A 24,625-nucleotide genomic window follows, 5' to 3' on the forward strand; every position below is an offset into this window, starting at 1 on the left:
TACTTTGGGACAGGGGGGCAGTATTGAGTAGCTTGGATAAAAAGGTGCCCAGAGTAAACTGCCTGCTACTCAGTCCTAAAAGCTAAAATATGCATATAATTAGTAGATTTGTATAGAGGTTTCTAAAACTATTTGAATGATGTCTGTGAGTATAACAGAACTCATATGACAGGCAAAAATCTGAGAAAAAAATTCAACCAGGTGTCACGTTCCTGACCTGTTTTCTGTTGTTTTTGTATGTGTTTAGTTGGTCAGGGCGTGAGTTGGGGTGGGCATTCTATGTTATGGGTTTCTATGTTGGGTTAAATGTGTTGCCTGATATGGTTCTCAATTAGAGGCAGGTGTTTGACGTTTCCTCTGATTGAGAACCATATTAAGGTAGGCTGTTCTCACTGTTTGTTTATGGGTGATTGTTCCTGTGTCTGTGTCTGTTGCACCACACGGGACTGTTTCGTTCGTTCGTTTGTTCATTTGCTAGTCTTTCCTGTTCGTGCGTTCTTCGTGTCTATATGTAAGTTCTCAAGTTCAGGTCTGTCTACGTCGTTTGTTGTTTTGTAGTTTGTATAAGAGTTTTCGTGTTTCGTCTTTCTTTAATAAATTCCATTATGTCTACATTCAACGCTGCATTTTGGTCCGACCCTTACTCCTCCTCCTCATCCAAGGAGGAGGCATTAGACAGCCGTTACACCAGGAAGTGGGAAATCTGAGGTTTGTAGTTTTAACTCTTTGCCTATCCAAGATACAGTGGAAATGGGGTCATATTGCACTTCCCAAGGCTTCCACTAGATGTCAACAGTCTTTAGAACCTTGTTTGATGCTTCTACTATAAAGGAGGGTGGAATGAGAGGGGATTGAGTCAGAGGTCTGGCAGAGTGCCACGAGCTGGTCACGCGCATTCACATGAGAGGTAGCTTTGCATTTCTGAAGACAAAGGAATTCTCCGGTTGGAACATTATTGAATATTTATGATAAAAACATCCTAAAGATTGATTCTATACTTATTTTGACATGTTTCTATGAACTGTAATATGACTTTTCGTCTGAACTTTCGCCTGAACCTGCCAGCGCGTCGTCAGTTTGGATTGTGTACTAAACGCGCAAACAAAACAAGGTATTTGGACATACATGGACTTTATCGAACAAATCAAACATTTATTGTGGAACTGGGATTCCTGGGAGTGCATTCTGATGAAGATCATCAAAGGTAAGTGAATATTTATAATGCTATTACTGACTTTGTTGACTCCACAACATGGCGGATATCTTTTTGGCTTGTTTGGGCTCTGAGCGCTGTACTCAGATTATTGCATGGTGTGCTTTTTCGATAAAGCTTTTTTGAAATCTGACACAGCGGTTGCATTAAGGAGAAGTTTATCTAAAGTACCATGCATAACACATGTATTTTCATCAACATTTATGATGAGTATTTATGTAAATTGATGTGGCTCTCTGCAAAATCACCGGATGTTTTGGAAGCAAAACATTACTGAACGTAACGCGCCAATGTAAATTGAGATTTTTGGATATAAATATGAACTTTATCGAACAAAACATACATGTATTGTGTAACATGAAGTCCTATGAGTGTCATCTGATGAAGATCATCAAATGTTAGTGATTCATTTTATCTCTATTTCTGCTTTTTGTGACTCCTCTCAATGGCTGGGAAAATGGCTGTGTTTTTCTGTGGCTATGTACTGACCTAACATAATCGTTTGGTGTGCTTTCGTCGTAAAGCCTTTTTGAAATCTGACATGTTGGTTGGATTCACAAGTGTAGCTTTAATTTTGTGTATTGCAGGTGTGATTTCATGAGTTACATTTTTATAATAATTTATTTGAATTTGGCGCTCTGCATTTTCATTGGTGCTTCACATTTTCACGCTAGCGTCCCACATATCCCAGAGAGGTTAAGATGGAGCTCTGAAAGATGGACCACTGTAGTCCTCAGTAAAATGTGTAAAGCTGCAGAAGACACCAGTTGGACTACAGACGTGGACACAACTTAATATTTCTCTTCATAGAATGCCTGTCAAACAAAGCTAGCACTCAACTCTTGTTTGATTTGTATATGCTGTCCATTCGTACCAAATGAACGCACATCTAGCAGATTTCACAAGTGAAGCATGAAAGTCTGGAGAATCTGAACAGTGTGCTTGAAATGGTTTTCATCCTGAAGAACACCACAAATGTACCAATCACTATTCAAAAACAAGTGCAAGAAATATGCCTTAGGTTTTAGGACGTCTACATCAAAACTGTGTTTGTCCTCATTTCGCAGTTGTGTATGCATGCACCGACATTAAGCATGAGCTTAGACAATGGAATCTAAAATCAATTTAGGAATCTTGAACGGAAATGCAATCATTAACATTATGCAGAGGTTTTCAAGGCAATAATTACTTTTGTTGAGTTCGGGGCCGTGCTTGCGAGGACGATGGGCAGGTATCTATCCTTGAGTTGGAATCAAAACTATTGTGTAGGGGAAGAACCTGTATAGCATCCAAATAATTAAAACCGTCTTTGGGAGGTATGGATTAGTAAACAGATTGAGTTCCGTAGCCAGATCCCCCAGGACTGAGAGAAAAAGTGTTATTGGATTATCTTTATTTGGAAGAGAGCTCTTACTACCAGGGGCCTGATAAAAGAAGGACTGCCCATGCATTCTCTATGAGGATGGGAATCAGAGAACCGCCGGTCAATACTTGCCTTTCTGTTTCCATAGCACCTGCTGGGTGAAGGCTAAGCTCTGCTTTCCCACATGAAGACGGATCAGACGCAGCACAGTCATGCCCTCCTGAGATACAATCAGCAGCCTCCCCTCAACATTTTCACAGACACAGACTATGGCCTTACGCTATAGTCCTCTCTCAGTGTGTGGCACAGTGAACTTTGACACAAAATGAGGTCAACCGAGCTCAGCCAAGAAGAAAGTGACTTGTGTGAGACTGAGGTTGTTCCAAGCCTACATTCCATAGGCAGGGACCGACAGTGAGGCACTCAGAACCCCCCCTTTAGGTCTTTTCATCCTAGCAAGGCCGCCACACAGCCCCAGCTCCCAGCAGGAGCCATCATGCAGGCCCCGCTGGGCTGTGTCTACAGAGATCCACTGCCACAGCCAGGCCTTCCACAGGCACACTCAGTATCTTGGTTTGTCTCTCTCCTTCTCTCTGTTCCAGTCTGTTGGAAGTGGAAATGAGAATAGGGGTGGGAGGGGTTGTGGCCTTCATACTCCTGAAGGCAAGTCACACTGAAATGCTTGGACACACACAGGGAGCTGGTGAGAGGGAAAGAGCTGGTGTGGTCCTGCATGCCAGGCTGTACACTGACACAGAGGAAGTACAGCAGCTCCAGAGGTCAGTAGATCATATCTAGCACAACACACCTTGCAAAAAGAGCCACCACAATAGAGGATCAAGATTATCTTGATATAACACCAAATGGTTTCAGATGGGCCAAGAGCGATGGAATGAAAGGGACCCCAACTTCCCACCATTTCTACTAAAGCATCATACTGGCAAGTGGCAACTAATGGATATTCTTTCAGTGTACATTCATATAACATTCCTTTTTACAATCAAAAGACCCTCATGCAACATACAGCATACGGCATACTAAAATAATAAGGCGGGTGTGAGTTTGAGTCTTGAGGCAATGAGTCCCTCATTAACAATTTAGTCCTAAAATATCTGCTCAGTGCAACCAAGGAAAATCCCAAGAATGATATTCAAAAAGAAGACTGTTGAGCTGAATTGTCGTAAAGGTTTGAAAGGCCCTAGTCATTTGAAAACACAATATTTCCACTTTACTTATGCAGGTTCCAACTCCTAGTACCACAAACAGGTTTAAATACCTGTTTTTGACTCCCTACAGTATTTACTCTGCTTCACACTGACAGCTATGCCTGCAGTCAGTCCGCCCCATCCTGGCCCTGATCAAAATCTCTCTCCTCTCATCTCCTCCACTGCCCAGCCGACTCAATCCCAGACAGCACTGTGGGACTCAGGTTCTGTGCAAATGCTTTCCCGTTATGCTCATTTGACCACAAGCTTTGTTTCTGTACACGCATGCAGAACAATAACAGACAAGTGAACCGCACACTGCGCCAAAATACTTATTGTAAGTACACACAAAAGCATGTACTCAAAATAATGGGTAGCTAGCTACAGGGGTGCTTGCTGTTAGGTTGGGGGTGGGGCCACCATAATAAAGGGGTGGGTTTTAAAGCAGCAAGTCTACTGTTACCAGGCTGCAGTACTGTAATATTCTGAGGTGAATTTAACCACAGGTTCAGGTTGGCAGACGCTGCAGGCAATATACACACAGCCAACCCTACCAGACAGCTGTCCCCCTTATCATCTAGTCCCCAGGATATGCTGAAATTACAATATCTGTCAACCGGCCTCTCCACCATCTCTATTATAATTGTATTTCATTTTAATTTAATTTCGCAAGTCAGTTAAGAACAAATTCTTATTTTCAATGACGGCCTACCCCGGCCAAACCCTAACCTGGACGACGCTGGGCCAATTGTGCGCCGCCCTATGGGACTCCCAATCACGGCCGGTTGTGATACAGCCTGGACTCGAACTAGGGTCTGTAGTGACACCTCTAGCACAGATGCAGTGCTTTAGACCGCTGCACCCTCGGGAGCCCCAAGGAGGGCACTTCAGACTGGGACAAGAGCATGGTGAGAGAATGGTCTTACAGGATTGTCAGTCAAAAGACATATTGACCAGATATAACCTCTGAACGTTGATCCTTTGCTGACTCAAAGTCTCTTCCCGATGTCTCTTGCTGCACAATTAGGCCCATGTTTTCCCATCACCATATGATCATTAGGCCACAGACAACTGGAAGGCCTACTCATCCTCTTGATGACTGGTCCAGACCACCATGCTGCCAGGTCAGGACCAATTACATTTCAATGTGAGAAATATGCAGTCAGTGTCTAGGGCACAGCCATAACTTACAGCTCTGCTGGATACCGCCATGATCAGAGTATTCTCTGGCACCACCCCAATCCCATCGGAGAGACCTGTTCAAATAAGCTCCGTCCTTATTATCATGTCTGGAGGAGGCAGCAGGGTAATAAAATCAGAGAAATATGGTAAAACATTAACTGCTGCGGCAAGGTAATACTAGCTCTAAGTGCAGTCTGTATGTTCCTACACAGAACCTACTGTGCCCCTGTCATTTCATGGCTTCCTTCCTGCACATCAGCACCAGGCTCTGTCTAAAAAGCCATTTCAGTCCACTCTCCTCCAGTTCTCTCCATTAAGGCACAAGCATCTCCCGCCGCTATCCTTGCATGCTGAATGGCAGGGACAGTAAGCTGAATTCAGTGTGCGCTCGAGTAACCCATCTCTTCTCCTTTATTCACATGGTGGGCTCCACATCTGCGATGCTGTAATGTGGAGGGACAGATGTGGCTTACGTAACACCCATGAAAATCAGTGTCTCGCTGAGGCTTAATCTTCATGACGCCCCACTCTTGATGGACCATCACAAGCCCGCCACTGCGGTGCAGGGCAGGCCATCCTACAGCTGGTCACACTGCAGAAATCAATGAGCAGTTCGCTTAAGAGGAAATCAATGGGAGGATCACTTGCCTGTGTTTGTCTCAAATGGCAAAGTGGAAAAGGAAATTACCACAGAGGTAAATCATAATAATGCATGAATGAGTTTGAATAATTTTTATGTTGAAGCACTGATTTATGTGATTACAAAAGAAGTGCTTCAAACATTTTGCCAGCTTTTAACTCATCCAGCAACTGCATGAGTGAACAAGATCATACGTTGACTGTATTTTCCTCATTAACATCCATAACAACATCCATAACAATATCGCACAACCAAGCGCTGAGTAACTCCAAAAAGTTATTTAATTTGCAATTAGAGAAAGTTGAGAGACTACCAGTGACATGATACTCTCCTCTTTTTTTTAATTGACCTTTATTCAACTAAGCAAGTCAGATAAGAACAAATTCTTATTTACAGTGACGGCCTACTCCGGCCAAATCCCAAAGACGCTGGGCCAATTGTCCACCGCCCTATGGGACTCCCAATCACAGTCGATTGTGATACAGCCTGGAATCGGACCAGGGTCTGTAGTGACGTCTATAAGGCTCCCGGGTGTGTTTGTGGTAATAAAAAGGTCAGGAGTTTGCACATTTCTAAAATTGGCCTCCAGTGATTGAAATATAAAATGTAAAAACAGAAATGTGTGAAATAAGAATCAGAACCCAGCTTTGCCGCCCGCCAGTAGTTTGTAGAGAAGCCGTGGTCTAGTGGAACAAGAAATGCAGCAACTCTGACAAAGACAGCACCTCAATCTTCAAACAGCTGTTCTGAACTGCAGGTTCAGTGTCTGTGAACGTGCTTGAAGAACAGGAATGCCCCTGTTCAAATCCTTCCTCTGATGTGCTAGAAGAAGACATTTTGCCTCTGATCTCGAAGTATGTGAGAAAAGTCAGAAAGACTAAATCAACCCTCTTCCCCCGTTTTCTGTGTATTTTGAAGAGGTCTTCCGTTCTCATGATTCCTAAAGGATTAGGCTATCTCTAGGAGAACTGCCAATGAAAGTAACCCGAGCACAATATGGTATGGCCTATCTGAACTTTTCTGTAGCCAAGCAGTCATCTTGGTCTGTAGAAAAGCAAATCAGAAACAACCATGCGGATCAGGCCAGACTAAATTAGTAGGTCTGACTCAAGCATTTCTGCAGTATAAAAAAATTCCGCTCAAGTCTCACTGGTGAAGAGTGACTCAGAGTAGGCATACTTCAACAAGAACCAAACATCCCTAATACCAAATGGTTGAGAAAATATATTGTATCAACAGCATCGGCTGAGAAATTTACTTAGTGCATTGTACAGATAGACATCAAGATTATGACTAGGGATGCTGGCGGTTCCTTGCCTGACAATAATATACGGTGCATTCGGAAAGTATTCAGACCCATTGACTTTGTCCACTTTGTTACGTTAGCCTTATTCTAAAATGGATTCAATTGTTTTTCCTTCATCAATCCACACATAATACACCATGATGAAAAAGCAAAAACAGGTGTTTAGAAATGTTTGCAAAAGTATAAAATTAAAAAGAAATACAAACATATCACAATGTTGAAGCACCTTTGGCAGCAATTACAGCCACGAGTCTTCTTGGTTATGACACAACAAGCTTGGCACACCTGTATTTGGGGAGTGTCTCCCATTCTTCTCTGCAGATCCTCTCAAGCTCTGTCAGGTTGGACGGGGAGCGTTGCTGCACAACTATTTTCAGGTCTCTCCAGCGATTTTTGATCAAGTTCAGGTCCGGGCTCTGGCGGCACCAGTCAAGGACATTGAGACTTGTCGCTGTGTGCTTAGGGTTGTTGTCCTGTTCGAAGGTGAACCTTCGCCCCAGTGTAAGGTAGGGTTGCCAAGGTTTGGAAACTTTCCGCAATTTGCCATGGGAAGTAAAGCCCGGGAATTTTGCTTTTTTTTAGCTTATAACAGTGAACCTTTTTTGTCGGACACAAGGCAATTCTAGGTTTTGTGGCATATTTTGGTTAAACTTTGGAATTGCAACCCTCTGCATGCACAGTGCATTCTTCCATCACATGTACAGCTGATTCTCAAGATCTTGCAAACTAATGAGATGCTATTGAGCCCACACTACTACACTGTCTGAGCCAAGAAATACACGCTTTCAGGTAAGTTTTGATTACAATACTGGGTGGGGTGAATATATTTTATATGACATACATGATTGTTTGTTAACTAGTAAATAGTAGCCTATAGCAAAACATGTTTAAATAATTTCTAACAATTTCTGCTAGTTAGTTTTTGCTACCATGTGGGTTTTAGCTTGCTTGAGCCTGCTAACTGAGGAGTGTTAATTCACCTGTTTCCATACATGTTTCATTTTAAAACATTTATCTTACAAAGGAGTTGTTTAATCTAGCTGCTTAACTATTTATCTGTATATGGATTTGTATTTATTATTATTTTTACTCTTTGTTTCTCTCATCTTTACAGGAAAATGCCACGGGCACTATCTGATGTGTGGAGACATTTCACTGCAGCTAATGATGAAGGAAAAGCTGTGTACATTTGCAAATACTGTGCCAAATCATATGTGAAGAATGAAACAAAGATGCAGAATCATCTGGCCAAGTGCATAAAGTTCCCTGGTCGCTCACAACAAGCAACCAGTGACAAAAGTCACTCTACTTCTATTTGAGGTGAAAATTATGAATCAGACACCTTATTGATAGCAACAGCTCATGGTCCTCCTGGAATCAGAAGTGTTTTTGACTCGATGGAGGAAGGTAGTCAGAGAAATGCTGATGAATGTCTTGCTCGAGCTGTGTATGCAACTGGTTCACCTCTGATGTTCACAGGCAATGTGTATTGGAAGAGATTTCTGAATGTTCTTCGCCCAGCATACACCCCTCCAACCAGACATGCTTTATCTACTCATTTGCTGGATGCAGAGTTCAACAGCGTTCAAGTGAAGGTCATGCAAATTATAGAGAAAGCAGACTGTATTGCAATCATCTCTGATGGGTGGTCGAATGCCAAGGAAATGGTTAGGTATGTGAAGGGTCAAGTTATAGCAGCAATCTACATCACCAAGCAAAGTGAGAAGAATAAGAGTTGCCCAGCAACACCCGTTGGGGTGGGGTTGTCATCATGTTTGACAGTCTCCTGGAGGCGAAGGAGTCTCTCCAAGAAATGGCCATATCACAGTCTGCCGATATGGACATCCCCATCAAGCGGATCCTCCTGGATGATGTACAGTAGCAAGAAAAAGTTTGTGAACCTTTTGGAATTACCTGGATTTCTGCATAAACTTGTCATTAAATTAGATCTTCATTCAAGTCACAACAGACAAACACAGTCTGCTTAAACTAATAACATACAAATGTTAGCATTTTTCAGGTCTATATTGAATACATCACTTAAACATTCACAGTGTAGGTTGGGAAAAGTATGTGAATCCCTTGGCTAATGACTTCTCCAAAAGTTAATTGGAGTCAGGAGTCAGTTAACCTGGAGTACAATCACAAGTAGCCTAGTGGTTAGAGCGTTGGACTAGTAACCGAAAGGTTGCAAGATCGAATCCCTGAGCTGACAAGATAACAATCTGTCGTTCTGCCCCTGAACAAGGCAGTTAATCAACTGTTCCTAGGCGGTCATTGAAAATAAGAATTTGTTTTTAACTGACTTGTCTAGTTAAATAAAGGTTTAAAAAAAAATTGAGACGAGATTGAAGATGTTGGTTAGAGCTGCCCTGCCATAATAAAAAAAACTCACAATGTGGGTTTGCTATTCAAAAGAAGCATTGCCTGATGTGAACTATGCCTCGAACAAAAGAGATCTCAGGAGACCCAATATTAACTTTTTAGGGCTAGGGGGCAGCATTTTCACTTTGGATGAATTGCGTGCCCATAGTGAACTGCCTCCTACTCTGTCCCAGATGCTAATATATGCAGGCAAACTTCCAAACAGGAAGTGGAAATTCTGAGGCTGGTGTTTTTTCTACTCATCGTCTATTCAAATTCCAGGAAGATATGGATTTGTTTGCACTTCCTACGCCTTCCACTAGATGTCAACAGTCGGTAGAACATTGAATGAAGTGTATACTGTGATGTGGGACCGGATGGGAGGTGTTTCAGTCTGTGGTCTGGCAGATTGCCAGTTCCTGGTCATGCGCATTCCTCATGATATAGCCTGCATTCCATTACTTTTACAGACACGAAGGAATTCTCCGGTTGGAACGTGATTGGATATATATATGATAACAACATCCTGAAGATTGATTCTCTACTAAGTTTGACCAGTTTATTCGACTTGTAATATAACTTTTTGAAGTTTGTCGGACGTTATGCGTCACTTCCACGAGCGTTTGGATACTTGTACTAGCGCTAGCAAAAGCAGCTATTTGGACATAAATAATTAAAATTATCGAACAAAACAACAATTTATTGTCGAACTAGGATTCCTGGGAATGCATTCTGATGAAGATATTCAAAGGTAAGGGAATATTTATGATGTAATTTCGTATTTCTGTTGACTCCAACATGGCAGAGAAATTTTATTTATATTTGAGCGCCGCCTCAGATTATTGCATGGTGTGCTTTTTACGTAAAGTTTTTTTTAAATCTGACACAGCGGTTGCATTAAGAACAAGTGTATCTTTAATTATATGTAAAACATGTATCTTTCATCAAAGTGTATGATGAGTATTTCTGTTATTTGACGTGGCCCTCTGCAATTTCTACGGATATTTTGGAGGCCTTTCTGAACATGGCGCCAATGTAAACTAAGATTTTTGGATATAAATATGCACATTATCGAACAAAAAAGACATGTATTGTGTAACATGATGTCCTATGAGAGTCATCTGATGAAGATCGTCTAGGTTCGTGATTAATTTTATCTTTATCTCTATTTCTGTTTTTGTGACTCCTATATTTGGCTGGGAAAATGGCGGTATGTTTTTTGAATTTGGTGGTGATCTAACAATCATGTTGTGTTTTCGCTGTAAAGCATTTTTTAAATCGGATACGATGGGTAGATTAACAATATGTTTATCTTTCATTTGCTCTATTGGACTTGTTAATGTGTGAAAGTTACATATTTCTAAAAAATATTTTTGAATTTCCCACGCTGCCTTTTCAGCGAAATGTTGGGGGGGGGGGGGTCCGCTAGCGGAACGTGTGTCCTAGAAAGGTTAAGGAAATCTCTGGAACATGCTAACATCTCTGTTTACGAGTCTACCATACGTAAAACACTAAACAAGAATGGTGTTCATGGGAGGACACCATGGAAGAAGCCAATGCTGTCCAAAAAAACCATTGCTGCACGTCTGTAGTTTGCAAGAGCATCTGGATGTTCCACAGCGCTACTGGAAAAATATTCTGTGGACAGATGAAACTAAAGTTGAGTTGTTAGAAAGGAACAGCACACCAACATCAAAACCGCATCCCAACTTTAATGTATCGTGAAGGGAGTAGAGGTCGACCGATTAATCGGAATGGCCGATTAATTTGGGGCGATTTCAAGTTTTTATAACAATCGGAAATCTGTAATTTTTTACACCTTTATTTAACTAGGCAAGTTAGTTAAGAACACATTCTTATTTTCAATGACGCCCTAGGAATGGTGGGTTAACTGCCTTGTTCAGGGGCAGAACGACAGATTTTAACCATGTCAGCTCGGGGGATCCAATCTTGCAACCTTACAGTTAACTAGTCCAACGCAATAATGACCTGCCTCTCTCTCGTTGCACTCCACAAGGAGACTGCCTGTTACGCGAATGCAGTAAGCCAAGGTAAGTTGCTAGCTAGCATTAAACTTATCTTATAAAAAACAATCAATCATAACCACTAGTTAACTACACATGGTTGATGATATTACTAGATATTATCTAGCGTGTCCTGCGTTGCATATAATCTGACTGAGCATACAAGCATCTAAGTATCTGACTGAGCAGTGGTAGGCAGAAGCAGGCGCGTAAACATTCATTCAAACAGCACTTTCGTGCGTTTTGCCAGCAGCTCTTTGTTGTGCATCAAGCATTGCGCTGTTTATGACTTCAAGCCTATCAACTCCCGAGATGAGGCTGGTGTAACCGAAGTGAAATGGCTAGCTAGTTAGCGCGCGCTAATAGAGTTTCAAACGGCACTTGCTCTGAGCCTTCTAGTAGTTGTTCCCCTTGCTTTGCATGGGTAACGCTGCTTCGATGGTGGCTGTTGTTTTGCTGGTTCGAGCCCAGGGAGGAGCGAGGAGAGGGACGGAAGCTATACTGTTACACTTGCAATACTAAAGTGCCTATAAGAACATCCAATAGTCAAAGGTTAATGAAATACAAATGGTATAGAGGGAAATAGTCCTATAATTTCTATAATAACTACAACCTAAAACTTCTTACCTGGGAATATTGAAGACTCATGTTAAAAGGAACCACCAGCTTTCATATGTTCTTATGTTCTGATCAAGGAACTGAAACGTTAGCTTTCTGACATAGCACATATTGCACTTTTACTTTCTTCTCCAACACTTTGTTTTTGCATTATTTAAACCAAATTGAACATGTTTCATTATTTACTTGAGGATAAATTGATTTTATTGATGTATTATATTAAGTAAAAATAAGTGTTCATTCAGTATTGTTGTAATTGTCATTATTACAAATGTAGATTTTTTTTTTTTTAAATGGCCGATTAATCGGTATCGGCTTTTTTGGTCCTCCAATAATCGGTATCGGCATTGAAAAATCATAATTGGTCGACCTCTAATATAGACAGCTGTGTGCATTTCCAAATCATGTCCAATCAATTGAATTTACCACAGGTGGACTCCATTCAAGTTGGAGAAACACCTGAAGGATGATCAATGGAAACAGGAAGCAACTGAGCTCAAGTTCAAGTCTAATAACAAAAGGTCTGAATAGTTATGTACATAAGGTATTTGTTTTTTATTTGGCAAAAAAAATCTAAAAACCTGTTGTTTTCACTTTGTCATTATGAATACTTTCCCAAATGCACTGAATATTATTCAGTCAATAAAAAAAACAAGTGCCATTTAAGATTAATTTATTGAAACTAATATCAACTGGTTGTAGTATATATTGGAACATAATATTCAAAAACGTAGTAACCTCAGCAGGTCTGCTTGCTTGTAGAAACCTTATGTTAGAAATAAAAAGGACTATGCAAAGGCATGTTAAGTAATTAAATATGAACTGAAATAAAAATTGCCACATATACAGTACCAGTCAAAAGTTTGGACTCATTCAAGTGTTTTATTTGTACTATTTTCCACATTGTAAAATAATAGTGAAGACATCAAAACTATGAAATAACACATATGGAATCATGTAGTAACCAAAAAAAAGTGTTAAACAAATCAAAAAATATTTTATATGGGAGATTATTCAAAGTAGCCACCCTTTGCCTTGATGACAACTTTGCACTCTTGGCATTCTCTCAACCAGCTTCATGAGGTAGTCACCTAGATTGAATTTCAATTAACAGGTGTGCCTTCTTAAAAGTAAATTTGTGGAATTCTTTCCTTCTTAATGCAATTGAGCAAATCAGTTGTGTGGTGACAAGGTAGGGGTGGTATACAGAAGATGGTATTTTACAAAACAGGGCAAGTCCACATTATGGCAAGAACTCAAATAAGCAGAGAAATGACAGTCCATCATTACTTTAAGACATGAAGGTCAGTCAACCCGGAAGATTTCAAGAACTTTGAACATTTCTTCAAGTGCAGTCGCAAAAACCATCAAGCGCTTGGATGAAACTGGCTCTCATGAGGACCACCACAGGAAAGGAAGACCCAGAGTTACCTCTGCTGCAGAGGATAAGTTCATTAGAGTTACCAACCTCAGAATGGAAAGGAAGACCCAGAGTTACCTCTACTGCAGAGGATAAGTACATTAGAGTTACCAGCCTCAGAAATTGCAGCCCAAATAACTGCTTCACAAAATTCAAATAACAGACACATCTCAACATCAACTGTTCAGAGGAGACTGAGTGAATCAGGCCTTCATGGTCAAATTGCTGTAAAGAAACCACTACTAAAGGACACTAATAAGAAGAAGAGATTTGCTTGGGCCAAGAACCACAAGCAATGGACATTAGACCGGTGTAAATCTGTCCTTTGGTCTGATGACCCGCCCACCTCCATTGTTTTGTACATTGCTGCTACTCGCTGTTTATTATCTATGCATAGTCACTTCCCCCCTACCTATATGTACAAATTACCTCGACTAACCTGTACCCCAGCAAATTGACACATTACCCCCTGAATATAGCCTCGTTATTTTGTTACTTTTTACTTTATTTTAATTGGTAAATATTTTCTTAACTCTTCTTGAACTGCACTGTTGGTTAAGGGCTTGTAAGTAAGCATTTCACGGTAGGGTCTACACTTGTTGTATTCAGTTCATGTGACAAATCAAGTTTGATTTGATGAGTCCAAATTTGAGATTTTTGGTTCCAACCGCTGTGTCTTTGTGAGAGGCAGGGTAGGTGAATGGATGATCTCCACATGTGTGGTTCCCACTGTGAAGCATGGAGGTGTGATTGTGCTTTGCTGGTGACACTGTCTGGGATTTACTTTGAATTCAAGGCACACTTAACCAGCTAGGCTACCACAGCATTCTGCAGTAATATGCCATAGCATCTGGTTTACGGTTAGTGGGATAATCATTTGTTTTTCAACAGGACAATGACCCAACACTCCCCCAGGCTGTGTAAGGGCTATTTAACCAAGAAGGAGAGTGATGGAGTACTGCATCAGATGACCTGGCCTCCACACTCACCCGACCTCAACCCAATTGAGATGGTTTGGGATGAGTTGGACTGCAGAGTGAAGGAAAAGCAACCATTAAGTGCTCAGCATATGTGGGAACTCCTTCAAGACTGTTGGAAATGCATTCCAGGTGAAGCTGGTTGAGAGAATGCCAAGAATGTGCAAAGCTTTCATCAAGGCAAAGGGTGTCTACTTTGAAGTATCTCAAATAAAAAATATATTTTTATTTGTTTAACACTTTTTGGTTACTACATAATTCCATTTGTGTAATTTCATAGTTTGATGTCTTCACTATTATTCTTGTCACGTTCGTCGTTTGGATGAAGAGGAGGACCAAGCGCAGCGTGATAAATACATTATTCTATTTATTTTAACGAAACGAAGAATACTTAAACAGACTTACAAAAACAACAAACGAACGTGAAGCTATAAAATGACAAGTGCAGACACAGGCAACTTACACATAGACAATCACCCACGACATACCCAATGAATATGGCTGCCTAAATATGGTTCCCAATCAGAGACAATGATAAACAGCTGCCTCTGGTTCTCAATTAATCTAGGCAGCCATAGACATACAAACACCTAGACTAGACAACGCCCCATAAACATAAAAAAAACCTAGACATGACAAAAACACCTACATCCCCCATGTCACACCCTGACCTAACTAAAATAATAAAGAAAACAAAGATAACTAAGGCCAGGGCGTGACAATTCCATGATGTATAAAACAGTAAAAATAAAGAAAAACCTTTGAATGAGTAGGTGTACCCAAACTTTTTACTGATACTGTATAGTCATTCAATAAAAAACAAGTGCCATTGAAACTAATTAGCTACGTTACCTCCTTTGCTCTAGTGGGGTCACAGCGGAGCTTTGCAGTGGCAAAAGATGCATGAGAGATTGCTGCTGCTTGTAATATTTCACTTCATATTTTCTCTGCACTTCTAGTGTTACCATCTGCACCGTTCAAGTAAATGTGTTTTTGTGAAATGTTCTGTGGAAATTGTTCAAAATAGCCTAGTCCTTATGCATATCGTTGTATGGTATGTTTAACTTTGCAATCACTGTTTTTTGTTCGTTTTTTTGCATACATTTTATGGTGAGAAATAGAAGTCTCAGTGTTACTCTGGAATTGCCCTATACAGGAAACAAATGTGATAGAGCAACACCAGACACTGCATAAAAGGTAGCTCTGCAATAATACAGAACCAACCTTACCACAACATTCACTGCCTTCATTTTACCAGGCAAGTTGACTGAGAACACATTCTTCATCATCATAACCCATGGATGCACATTAACTGTCTTTACACAGCATGTCTTTACACAGCATCCAGGGGCCATCTGCACCTGCCTCTCATCAGCACGCGCTCAGCCTCCACCACAGCTAGCAGCGCTCAACGCTCGCCTTGTCTGAAGAACGAGGGGAGGAAATGTTTTACAACAAAGTCTGCCTCTAAACAAACTCCTCTTATCCCATCTCTGCTTTTACACCCAAGGTATTTTCCTCCCCACCTTTAACGAGTGACTGCGCTCTCTGTGCATCAATCTTCTAATCTTCCAAAAGGCTTAACACATTCAAAACAAAATAGAATTTTAAAGGTTGTAGGGTGTCGTATTTACTGTGCCAGTGTCTGCATGGGATAATGAATCAAAATACAGTTTTCATAGAATGTTTGGGAATGACGTAGAGTAAGGCATTTGTGAAAATTCTATAGCAATATAGTCAAAGCGGTCGTGAGTTTGGACAATTAAACTGTATTGACACCGCAGTAAATAAAACGTGTCAATCTTGTCCAGGACTGGACTCTACACACGCCATAGCCAATCAGAGCTACAGTAGGCCCATATGAAAATAAACCATTTGTCACAAGGGCCTGGCATCATTCACTTTGAACTGGACTGTGTGTTTACAGGCAGTAACAACAGCTCAACTTAGACCATTAGAAAACAGAGATGCACAATATATCGGTGAACATATAGGAATCGGCCAATATTAGCTTAAAATGCCAACATCGGTATCGGCCAATGTCTAGTTTAACGCCCGATGTGCAAAACCGATGTCAAAGCTGACGTGCATACCTATATAACAAAAGGTACATGATGTAATGACACCACGTAAAATTTTGCGCTATACATGCAACACAGCATTCCTAAACTAGCCTACAATGTCTGCACTGTCAAAGCTGTACAAAAAAAGTCAGCAAACACCGGTCACGAACAATGTGTTAACAATACCGCGTCGGTAATAAAGCATCATTTGTTTGACCGCAACTTCTGGGGTAGCTAGCTAGCTTAACACCTAGCTAGCACCAATACAACCAGCCTGAAAACAATGACCAGTAAAAACTGCAGTCATTTTCATTATTCTTAGCAATGATTTAGAAATCCTTGTGAGTAAGTATTAGCTAGGTTTCCACTTGTTCGCCTATTGAAATTGAACTTAAGTTTATGAAAATAAATAGTTAGCCAGCTACTTAACCCTGTTACCCAAAGGTAATGTTATAAGCAGCTAGCTAGCTCATCTGGCTAGTGAGGCTCGACCGGACCGGGTTATGTGTTGTGAGCTAGCCACAATAAGGATTAGGCACAATAATGGAATTACGGTTTGCCTTCAAAATAAAAAGTATGTCATTGACAGTGAGGCAAATTAATACAAATAGTAGAATTATGCCATACTTTTATTTTGAAGACTAACAGTAAAGTCCACTATTGTGGCTAATCCTTATTGTGGCTAGCTTCACATAGATGGGTCCGACCACCATTAATCAAATAAGAACTAGGGTTATTTTAGATGACGACACCTAGCTATATAGTTAGCTAGCGAACTATAGATACTGAAACGGATGTTGTTTTGCTATGTTTTTGGGGAAGAACATTGTTTGCATCCATTTTTTTTCATGTCCAGGACTGTAGGTGCTTGAGACAACTTTACCAGCATCATATCATACGTATCGATGAATCGTTGTGACATATGAAATACGAGTGATAGGTAATCAATGTGTAATAACTACGTAAAAAATGTATGGCCGCGTTAAATTATTATGTGACGTGAAGTCATATTCCGGTCCTGATTGGTCAAATAGTGTTATTTGACACGTCAAATAGTGTTATTTGACACGTCAAAAAGTATCTTTTTTGACACGAAAAGACACAAACGGTGTTCATTGAAATCCTGGTTGAGAATGAAACGGCTGAACAACGAAACAGCACAGCAAGTAAGTGAAATAAATAGGTTTTGATGATGTTTTACTGGTAATGGGACATGTGTAAATGCCAACAAAATTACTTTTTGGTGTGCATGTGTGTGCGTATGTAACCTTTATTTAACTAGGCAAGTCAGAACAAATTCTTATTTACAATAACGGCCTACCCCGGCCAAACCCGGACGATGTTGGGCCAATTGTGCGCCGCCTTAGGGGACTCCCAATCACGGCAAGATGTGATACAGCCTGGATTCGAACCAGGGACTGTAGTGACGCCTCTTGCACTGAGATGCAGTACCTTAGTTAACACACACATGGATGCAGCAGTCTATTTAACTGTACTAGAATGCTCAAAAGGCCGCTAAAATGTTAAATATATTTGTATCGGGGTTTTTTGGCAAGGAAAATATTGGATATCGTGTCGGCCAAAAATGTCATATCGGTGCATCACTATTAGAAAACATTCGCCAAAAGCCACAAAATAGATCTGAATGGATTTCTGCTAATATTACAGTCCTATTGATCAAACAACCATGAACAGGTAGGCTCTTCCTCCTTCAGTTGGCTCTGCAAATAAACAACAAGATCAACAACTAATGTTAGCCAGAGCGAGATGAGAAAAAAATCTAACGAGGGGAACAGTAGATAAACCCTCAAACTTTTTCAGCTTGTAGTTGGCCGTAAAAAAAAATGCACTGATAAACGATGGGGGAAAGCCTGCTCTCCCTTCTGCAGCTTGCCTGCTATTGCATGCTTGTCCCAACCCATGTTTTTACAAGTGAATGGGAACTTGCCTGTCCATCCATTTGATTGATACCAAATACATTTGATTAACAACTAAGAGATATGCTAACTGTGGATAACAGTCGTTCAAGTTCAGCATAGCTAGCTATTAAAGTGATTCACATTTCTTGCTAGCTACAAAGAAATGTTTTGATGAATTATATTAATCATGCATTGAACTGCATCCATCTATTCTGCCAACAATTACTTACTCTACGTCATGACATTGAGTCAAATTGAACCTATTTTAAAACTTCTTATGAAGTTGGTTTTGAAGCATAAAATTGAGAATATTATATTTTTGAATGATATGATTGCAGATATGAACCAAACAAAGTAGTTAACATGCTATCAGTTTCACTTTAAACTGTCCATTTGCCAATCCCTGCCAGTAGTAACAGATAATTGAGAAACACATATTGCATGGTGTGAATTAGGGAAACAGCATCTCTGATCATAAAAGGTACAGCAGCCCAAACTGTTGCATATACCCTGACTCTGCGTGCAATGAACGCAAGAGGTGACAATTTCCCTAGTTAATATTACCTGCTAACATGAATTTCTTTTAACCAAATATACTTTTGTGTATTGATTTTAAGAAAGGCAAAATATGTTTATGTTTAGGTACATTCGTGCAACGATTGTGCTTGTCACGAATGCACCTTTGTTAAATCATCACCTGTTTGGCGAAGTAGGCTGTGATTCGATGATAAATTAACAGGCACCACATTGATTATATGCAACGCAGGACAAGCTAGTTAACCTAGTAATTTCATTAACTATGTGTAGTTAACTCGTGATTGTGAAGATTGATTGTTTTTTATAAGATAAATTTAATGCTAGCTAGACACTTACCTTGGCTCCTTGCTGCAATCGCGTAACAGGTGGTCAGCCTGCCACGCAGTTTCCTCGTGGAATTCAATGTAATCGGCCATAATCAGTGTCCAAAAATGCTGATTACTGATTGTTATGAAAACTTGAAATCGGCCCTAATTAAATCGGCCATTCCGATTAATCGGTCGACCTCTAGTTGTAATTGACTTTGAATATTCATTTTTTCACCTGTAATGTTAAAGACAAAATTCAGTTGTTTTTATCTCATTATCAAATAATTTCTGTGTAATAATTAAGTACCTTCTGTGATTGTTTTAAATTAAAATGGTCAAAATAAACAAAAATAGCTTCTTAGCAAAGAGAAATTTCTCAAGCAAGAATTTAGCTAGAACTGTCTGGGGGTGGTCTGAGTTGGGAGGGGAAAACTGAAAACTAGTTGTTAAATCGGCAGAGAGGTTTGGAACTCATCTTTCTTATTGGTCTATTAACTAATTCAGGTGGGCCAAAACTCCATCCCACCAAAACAGGCTACAATTTCAGACGGTCTTTTCAAACAGCTCTTACACTAAATGGGCATGATCATATCAGCATTTTCACAGCATTACCTCATTGTAGAAATATATATAAAACCGAAAAATCACGTTATTGACTGCATTGGGACTTTAACACTCCCCACACAATATTGACTGTAAAACTACCCAAGTGGCATTGTACAGTCTGGTCCCATCGTTGATGATAGTATCCAAATCAAAACAGTATCACTTCCAAATAGGAAGTTGCAATATTTCGTTTCCCAACATACACTAAGACATTTGTAATTTCAACAATAAAACACTGTAGAATGCACAGTAAAATACCATACATTTATTTTACAATATTAATACAACTTTCACTTTTGCACAATATGCTGTAATATATTTCACAGTACTATGTTCCTTACTGTAACACATTACAGCATCCCTGTACATTTATAGCAGTAGAGCTGTAATATGTTTTACAGTAAGGAACATAGTAGTGTAAAATATATCACAGCATCTCTGCTGTAAAGCAAAATTACAGTATTAAGCTGGAAACTCTGGTGTAAGTATAGGCCTAAAGCTGTACGTTTACAGGGAAAAGTTGGACAGTGTAGCATTTAATTCGTTTTGCTCTGACTATAGCTACCGGTTCAATAAAGTGCAAGTTGGATGGTGAAAACAAACTGTTGTTTCACACCACAAAACTCCGAATAACAGTGCAAGAATAGCCAACAGGCTAGCGCGTGTTCTAACACCCGACCAAGCAGAAATACATTTTTTAAGACCGCAGCATATTTGCGCTAGGTCAACAACCTAGTCGTTCACATATACTTCCTGAAGTCTAGCTGTGTTACAAGTTATAACGCATTGTTCCAGACTTTGCTACGTGGCCTTTTCAACATCCACCAGCGTACAGTATCTAGCTGGCATTATCCCCCCCACATTCTTCTGAAAGTTCGACATTAGAGACAACATGCCCCATTCCCCCCCCCCAAAAGGAATTTAGCGTAACTAACTAACAAACTAATGTCATTGCAAAGGAGATGACAAGCAGTGAGCCACGCAATAATGCATGAACAGGTGATGTAGAAACTTGCTAGGCAGCAAATTGACAACCGAATAACTGCTGCCAAAAGCCTCACATGGTCGAGCTAGCGAAATGTTAAGCTAGCTAGTCAGGTACATCACACAATTGCAGATATTTTACATGCGTGCTAGCTAGGTCCATTACCAACGTGATCAGGCAGTCAGCAACACCGAGGTGATACCAATAGGTTGTTCAGTTGCAGCGCAAACCAGGCAAACGGTGCACGAACCAACCTTACCTGTATCTGAGGGATGCCACCCGGTCCCTCCACTATTTCTGGCGAGTTCTCAAAAACTCGGTCTCGGTATAATGACCACAGACCAACATTCGGCAGGAAAAGAAGAGCCGCTATAAGCAACCCTGCGAACTGCAGTAGTCGTTTTTCTTTTCGCCTCATCTCTCCAGAATAAATGTGAGAAAAACTGTCTACAATGTACTCCCAACTGCTTCCAGGCGGACAACTTTCAATCTGAACAAACCAACGATATAATGTTGAAGCTGCGGGCACTTCCGCTAGGGGGAGTGAACCAATATCGTAGTTGGGAGCACAAAGACAGACTTTTGCATTCTTTGTAGTGAGTAATGATAATAAATATTTGAATTCCAACCAGTTTCCTAATTATATTGCAACAACACAATATGTTATATTAGATCACCTACATACCTATAGAACAGTTGAAAGTTACTCTCATGGTCCCTTGGTGACAATAAAGTGGAAGTCACTCAGATTGACCAACAAAATGTACATTTGCATTTATGTAGCCACTTCAATTAAAATAATTCGTGGCAACATTAGAGGGCTAATGATAATGTAAAATATACTCTCCAAAATTAGATGTAACATTGTAATTCAAGCATTTCTATTGGTAATTGTAAATAATGTATTGAATCGTGTGGTTGTTTTTTCCTAGGCAAATGTATCATAACCAAAGTGTGTTAAAGGCCCAGTGCAGTCAATAACGTGTTTTCATGTGTTATATATATTTCCACATTAGGAGGTTGGAATAAAACTGTAAAATTGTGAAATTGGTGCTGCATCGCATTAGTGTAAACCAAGATTGTTCTTAGGGCAGGCCTGGTTGTAGCTAGATATGTTTGAGTTGCGTTGGGGACATTTTACCTAACCCTAACCTTTTTCCTAACCTGCCAAGTTAATTCTCCTAACCTGCCACGAAAAGTGACTTCTGCTAGTCAAAACCGGCAGACCTGACCTGATAGCAGTGTGAGTAGGCCTATCTACTAATGCAATACAGCGAAATTGATGATACTGCCCTTTTAGTGTTAAAAGACCGCCTGCAATCAAATCAAATGTATTGGTCACATACACATGGTTAGCAGATGTTAATGCGAGTGTAGCGAAATGCTTGTCCTTCTAGTTCTGACAGCCTGTTTTGGTGGGATGGAGTTTTGGCATGCCTGGTGACTGATGTCATTGGAAAGGAGGTGACAAGCAGTGAGACACGCAATGACACATGAAAAAGTAATGTAGAATCTTGTTAGGTAGCAAATTAACAATGGAAGAACTGCTGCCAAACAGCCTCACTTGTTAAGCTAGCTAGTCAGGTACATCACACAATTGCAGATATTTTACATGCGTGCTAGCTAGGTCCATTACCAACGTGATCGGGCAGTCAGCAACACTGAGGTGATACCAAGAAAGAGAATTCCAAACCTCTCTGCCAATAACAGCTAGTTTTCAGTTTTCCCCTCCCCACTCAGACCACACTCAAACCACTCCTAGACAGTCATAGCCAAATTCTTGCTTGAGAAATGTATTTTGCTAAAAAAGCTATTGTTGTATCTTTTTGACAATTTTGATTGAAAACAATCACAGTAAGGTACTTAATTGTTACCCAGAAATTATTAAATATTGAGATAACATCTGCAGTGGGCCTTTTATACACCTGGAAATGTTGTAATGAGAAGCCTAAAATGATCCTCTCATCCCTTTCATATGTGTCTTGAATGGCAGAAGACCTTAAGATGACCACAAGATGTCGCCGAATCAAAAGAGGGATATAAATTCAACATTGAACATTTTTTTTTACATAATTTGCGCTGACCTGCATTTATTAGACTGGCAAGCCATTGAGATAGATTTATCTTTCTCTTTGTAAATGCCAGAAAGCTTTTTGTCTACTCTGCATTTTTAAGATATTTCTCATATCACCAAATCAACATGCATTGTTGTATGGTATTAATTATTGAAAAGGTAATAATGATATACAATTCTACACATTTGGCATCATGCCATCAACTGATAAAGGAAAGCTTCAGTTTGATCTAATGTGCTGTTGTGAAATTACAATCCAGGGTCCAAACAACAGGCAATTTCATATGACCGCAGTGCAGTGTCCAATGCCCAGTCAGAAAAAAATACTTTTGTAGTTATAACACAAAAATGTATTTCAAGAAACAATGGTGCCCAACTGCGGTCTTATTGTTAACTTATAGAATTGTGTCACACCAAGTGGACAAAATGTAATCAATCAGAACTATTTGTGATTATCATGAGTAGACTAGGGGACTATTGCGCTGGGGAGGGTTCTCTTGCAAAAAGGAATTACAAACTACATGGCAGGAGTACATGGCCTGAACAGATTGTAAGCTTTATTAGAAATATTTACCAAAATATTACACTTCTCTGCTATTGCCATAAAAGGGGTACATTTCTTAGTCCTTGGGTACATCTTTTGAATGTATAGTATATATGAAAATAATAGAAAGCAATGAAAACATGTTGTGGTGAAATCATATGGAAGGCTTATTGTTAACAATAAGGCCCAACATCGACCATACAGCCTGAGATTTCCAACGGTTTGACAGCTTTTATCCCTTGGTGTGACATGAAGATGGTGTCACACCAGAGAAAATAGATGTCACTCCGAGGGACATAACTCATTAATAAACTTCTATACTGACCCTTTTAGACTAGTTAAAAAAAAAAATCAAATAACACTTACTTGCATTAGACCTAATTGCATCCTGTTGCAATTGTGATTCTTTTATGTGTTTCTGAGTGCAATATTTATGTTTTAATTCTCCCAAGTCTTGTTTCTCACACTCGGCAGGTGACCATTCCCACGGTGACCTCTGAATCTGTCTCTGCCCTCTGTGGAGGGTCAATTTTTTTTACCTGGCCCTAGAGATGGTGCAGGCAGAAAATGGGGGCTTTCTGTGGTGCTCCCATTCCTGGTTCTCACTCCCTGCATTAGACAATCCATCCCCTTGGTTCCTCTCTCTCTCTGTCCTACCAGTTTCACTCCTCCTGACTATCATACGTGATACACCCTGGGAGGGCCCCCATCAGCTGTGCCTCTTTTGGAGCCTGTTACCCCCCTGCTCTCCAATATGCCCGGCCGGCCTCACTCCGAGCAAGACCCATTCGACCCCTCTGTCTCAGTGGTCCTCTGATAGCGTTCCGGGGGAGGGCATGGCATGCCTAGGCAACGATGCCTGGGGCAGGCACCATCCTACTACACTCTGACATCAGAGACACACTTCGTTTCTCAAACCCTGTTGTTGGCTCTGTCGTGCTGTATGCTCAAAAAACCCACCAAGAGAACACTTCTCGAGCAGCTTGGCTATGGGCAGGTCGGGGCCTACCACTAGGTGCGCACACTTGTTCTTGGGTCTCCCCTATCAATGGAGGACTGTGCCCCTGCGCCTCGCTGTGCGCCCAGGTAAACCTCCATTTTGTGGTGGGCTACCTGCTTGATCCTGCCAGTAGCATACTCTTGTCCCAAAGATTAAGCCATGCATGTCTTAGTACACACGGTCGGTACAGTGTAACTGTGAATGGCTCATTAAATCAGTTTTGGTTCCATTGATCGCTCCAATGTTACTTAGATAACTGTGGAAATGCTAGAGCTAA

The 24,625-nt window shown here is 40.5% G+C and overlaps 1 protein-coding gene across 4 annotated transcripts in view; it reads right to left on the reverse strand.

Annotated features, from left to right (window-relative positions):
- Window positions 1–21,243, reverse strand: part of LOC129868329 (polypeptide N-acetylgalactosaminyltransferase 10-like) — an 85,298-nt gene extending 64,055 nt beyond the window's left edge. For 3 of the 4 annotated variants that reach the window (XM_055942214.1, XM_055942212.1, XM_055942211.1), the window contains exon 1: window positions 20,990–21,243. In XM_055942214.1, the coding sequence (XP_055798189.1) occupies window positions 20,990–21,148 (159 nt within the window). In that variant the 5' untranslated portion in view covers window positions 21,149–21,243. The remainder of the gene's footprint in view (window positions 1–20,989) is intronic. The other variant, XM_055942213.1, reaches the window with a different exon arrangement.
- Window positions 21,244–24,625: the final 3,382 nt, after the last annotated feature.

The sequence above is a fragment of the Salvelinus fontinalis genome, chromosome 13 (assembly GCF_029448725.1).
Source record: "Salvelinus fontinalis isolate EN_2023a chromosome 13, ASM2944872v1, whole genome shotgun sequence".
Lineage (NCBI taxonomy): Eukaryota > Metazoa > Chordata > Actinopteri > Salmoniformes > Salmonidae > Salvelinus > Salvelinus fontinalis.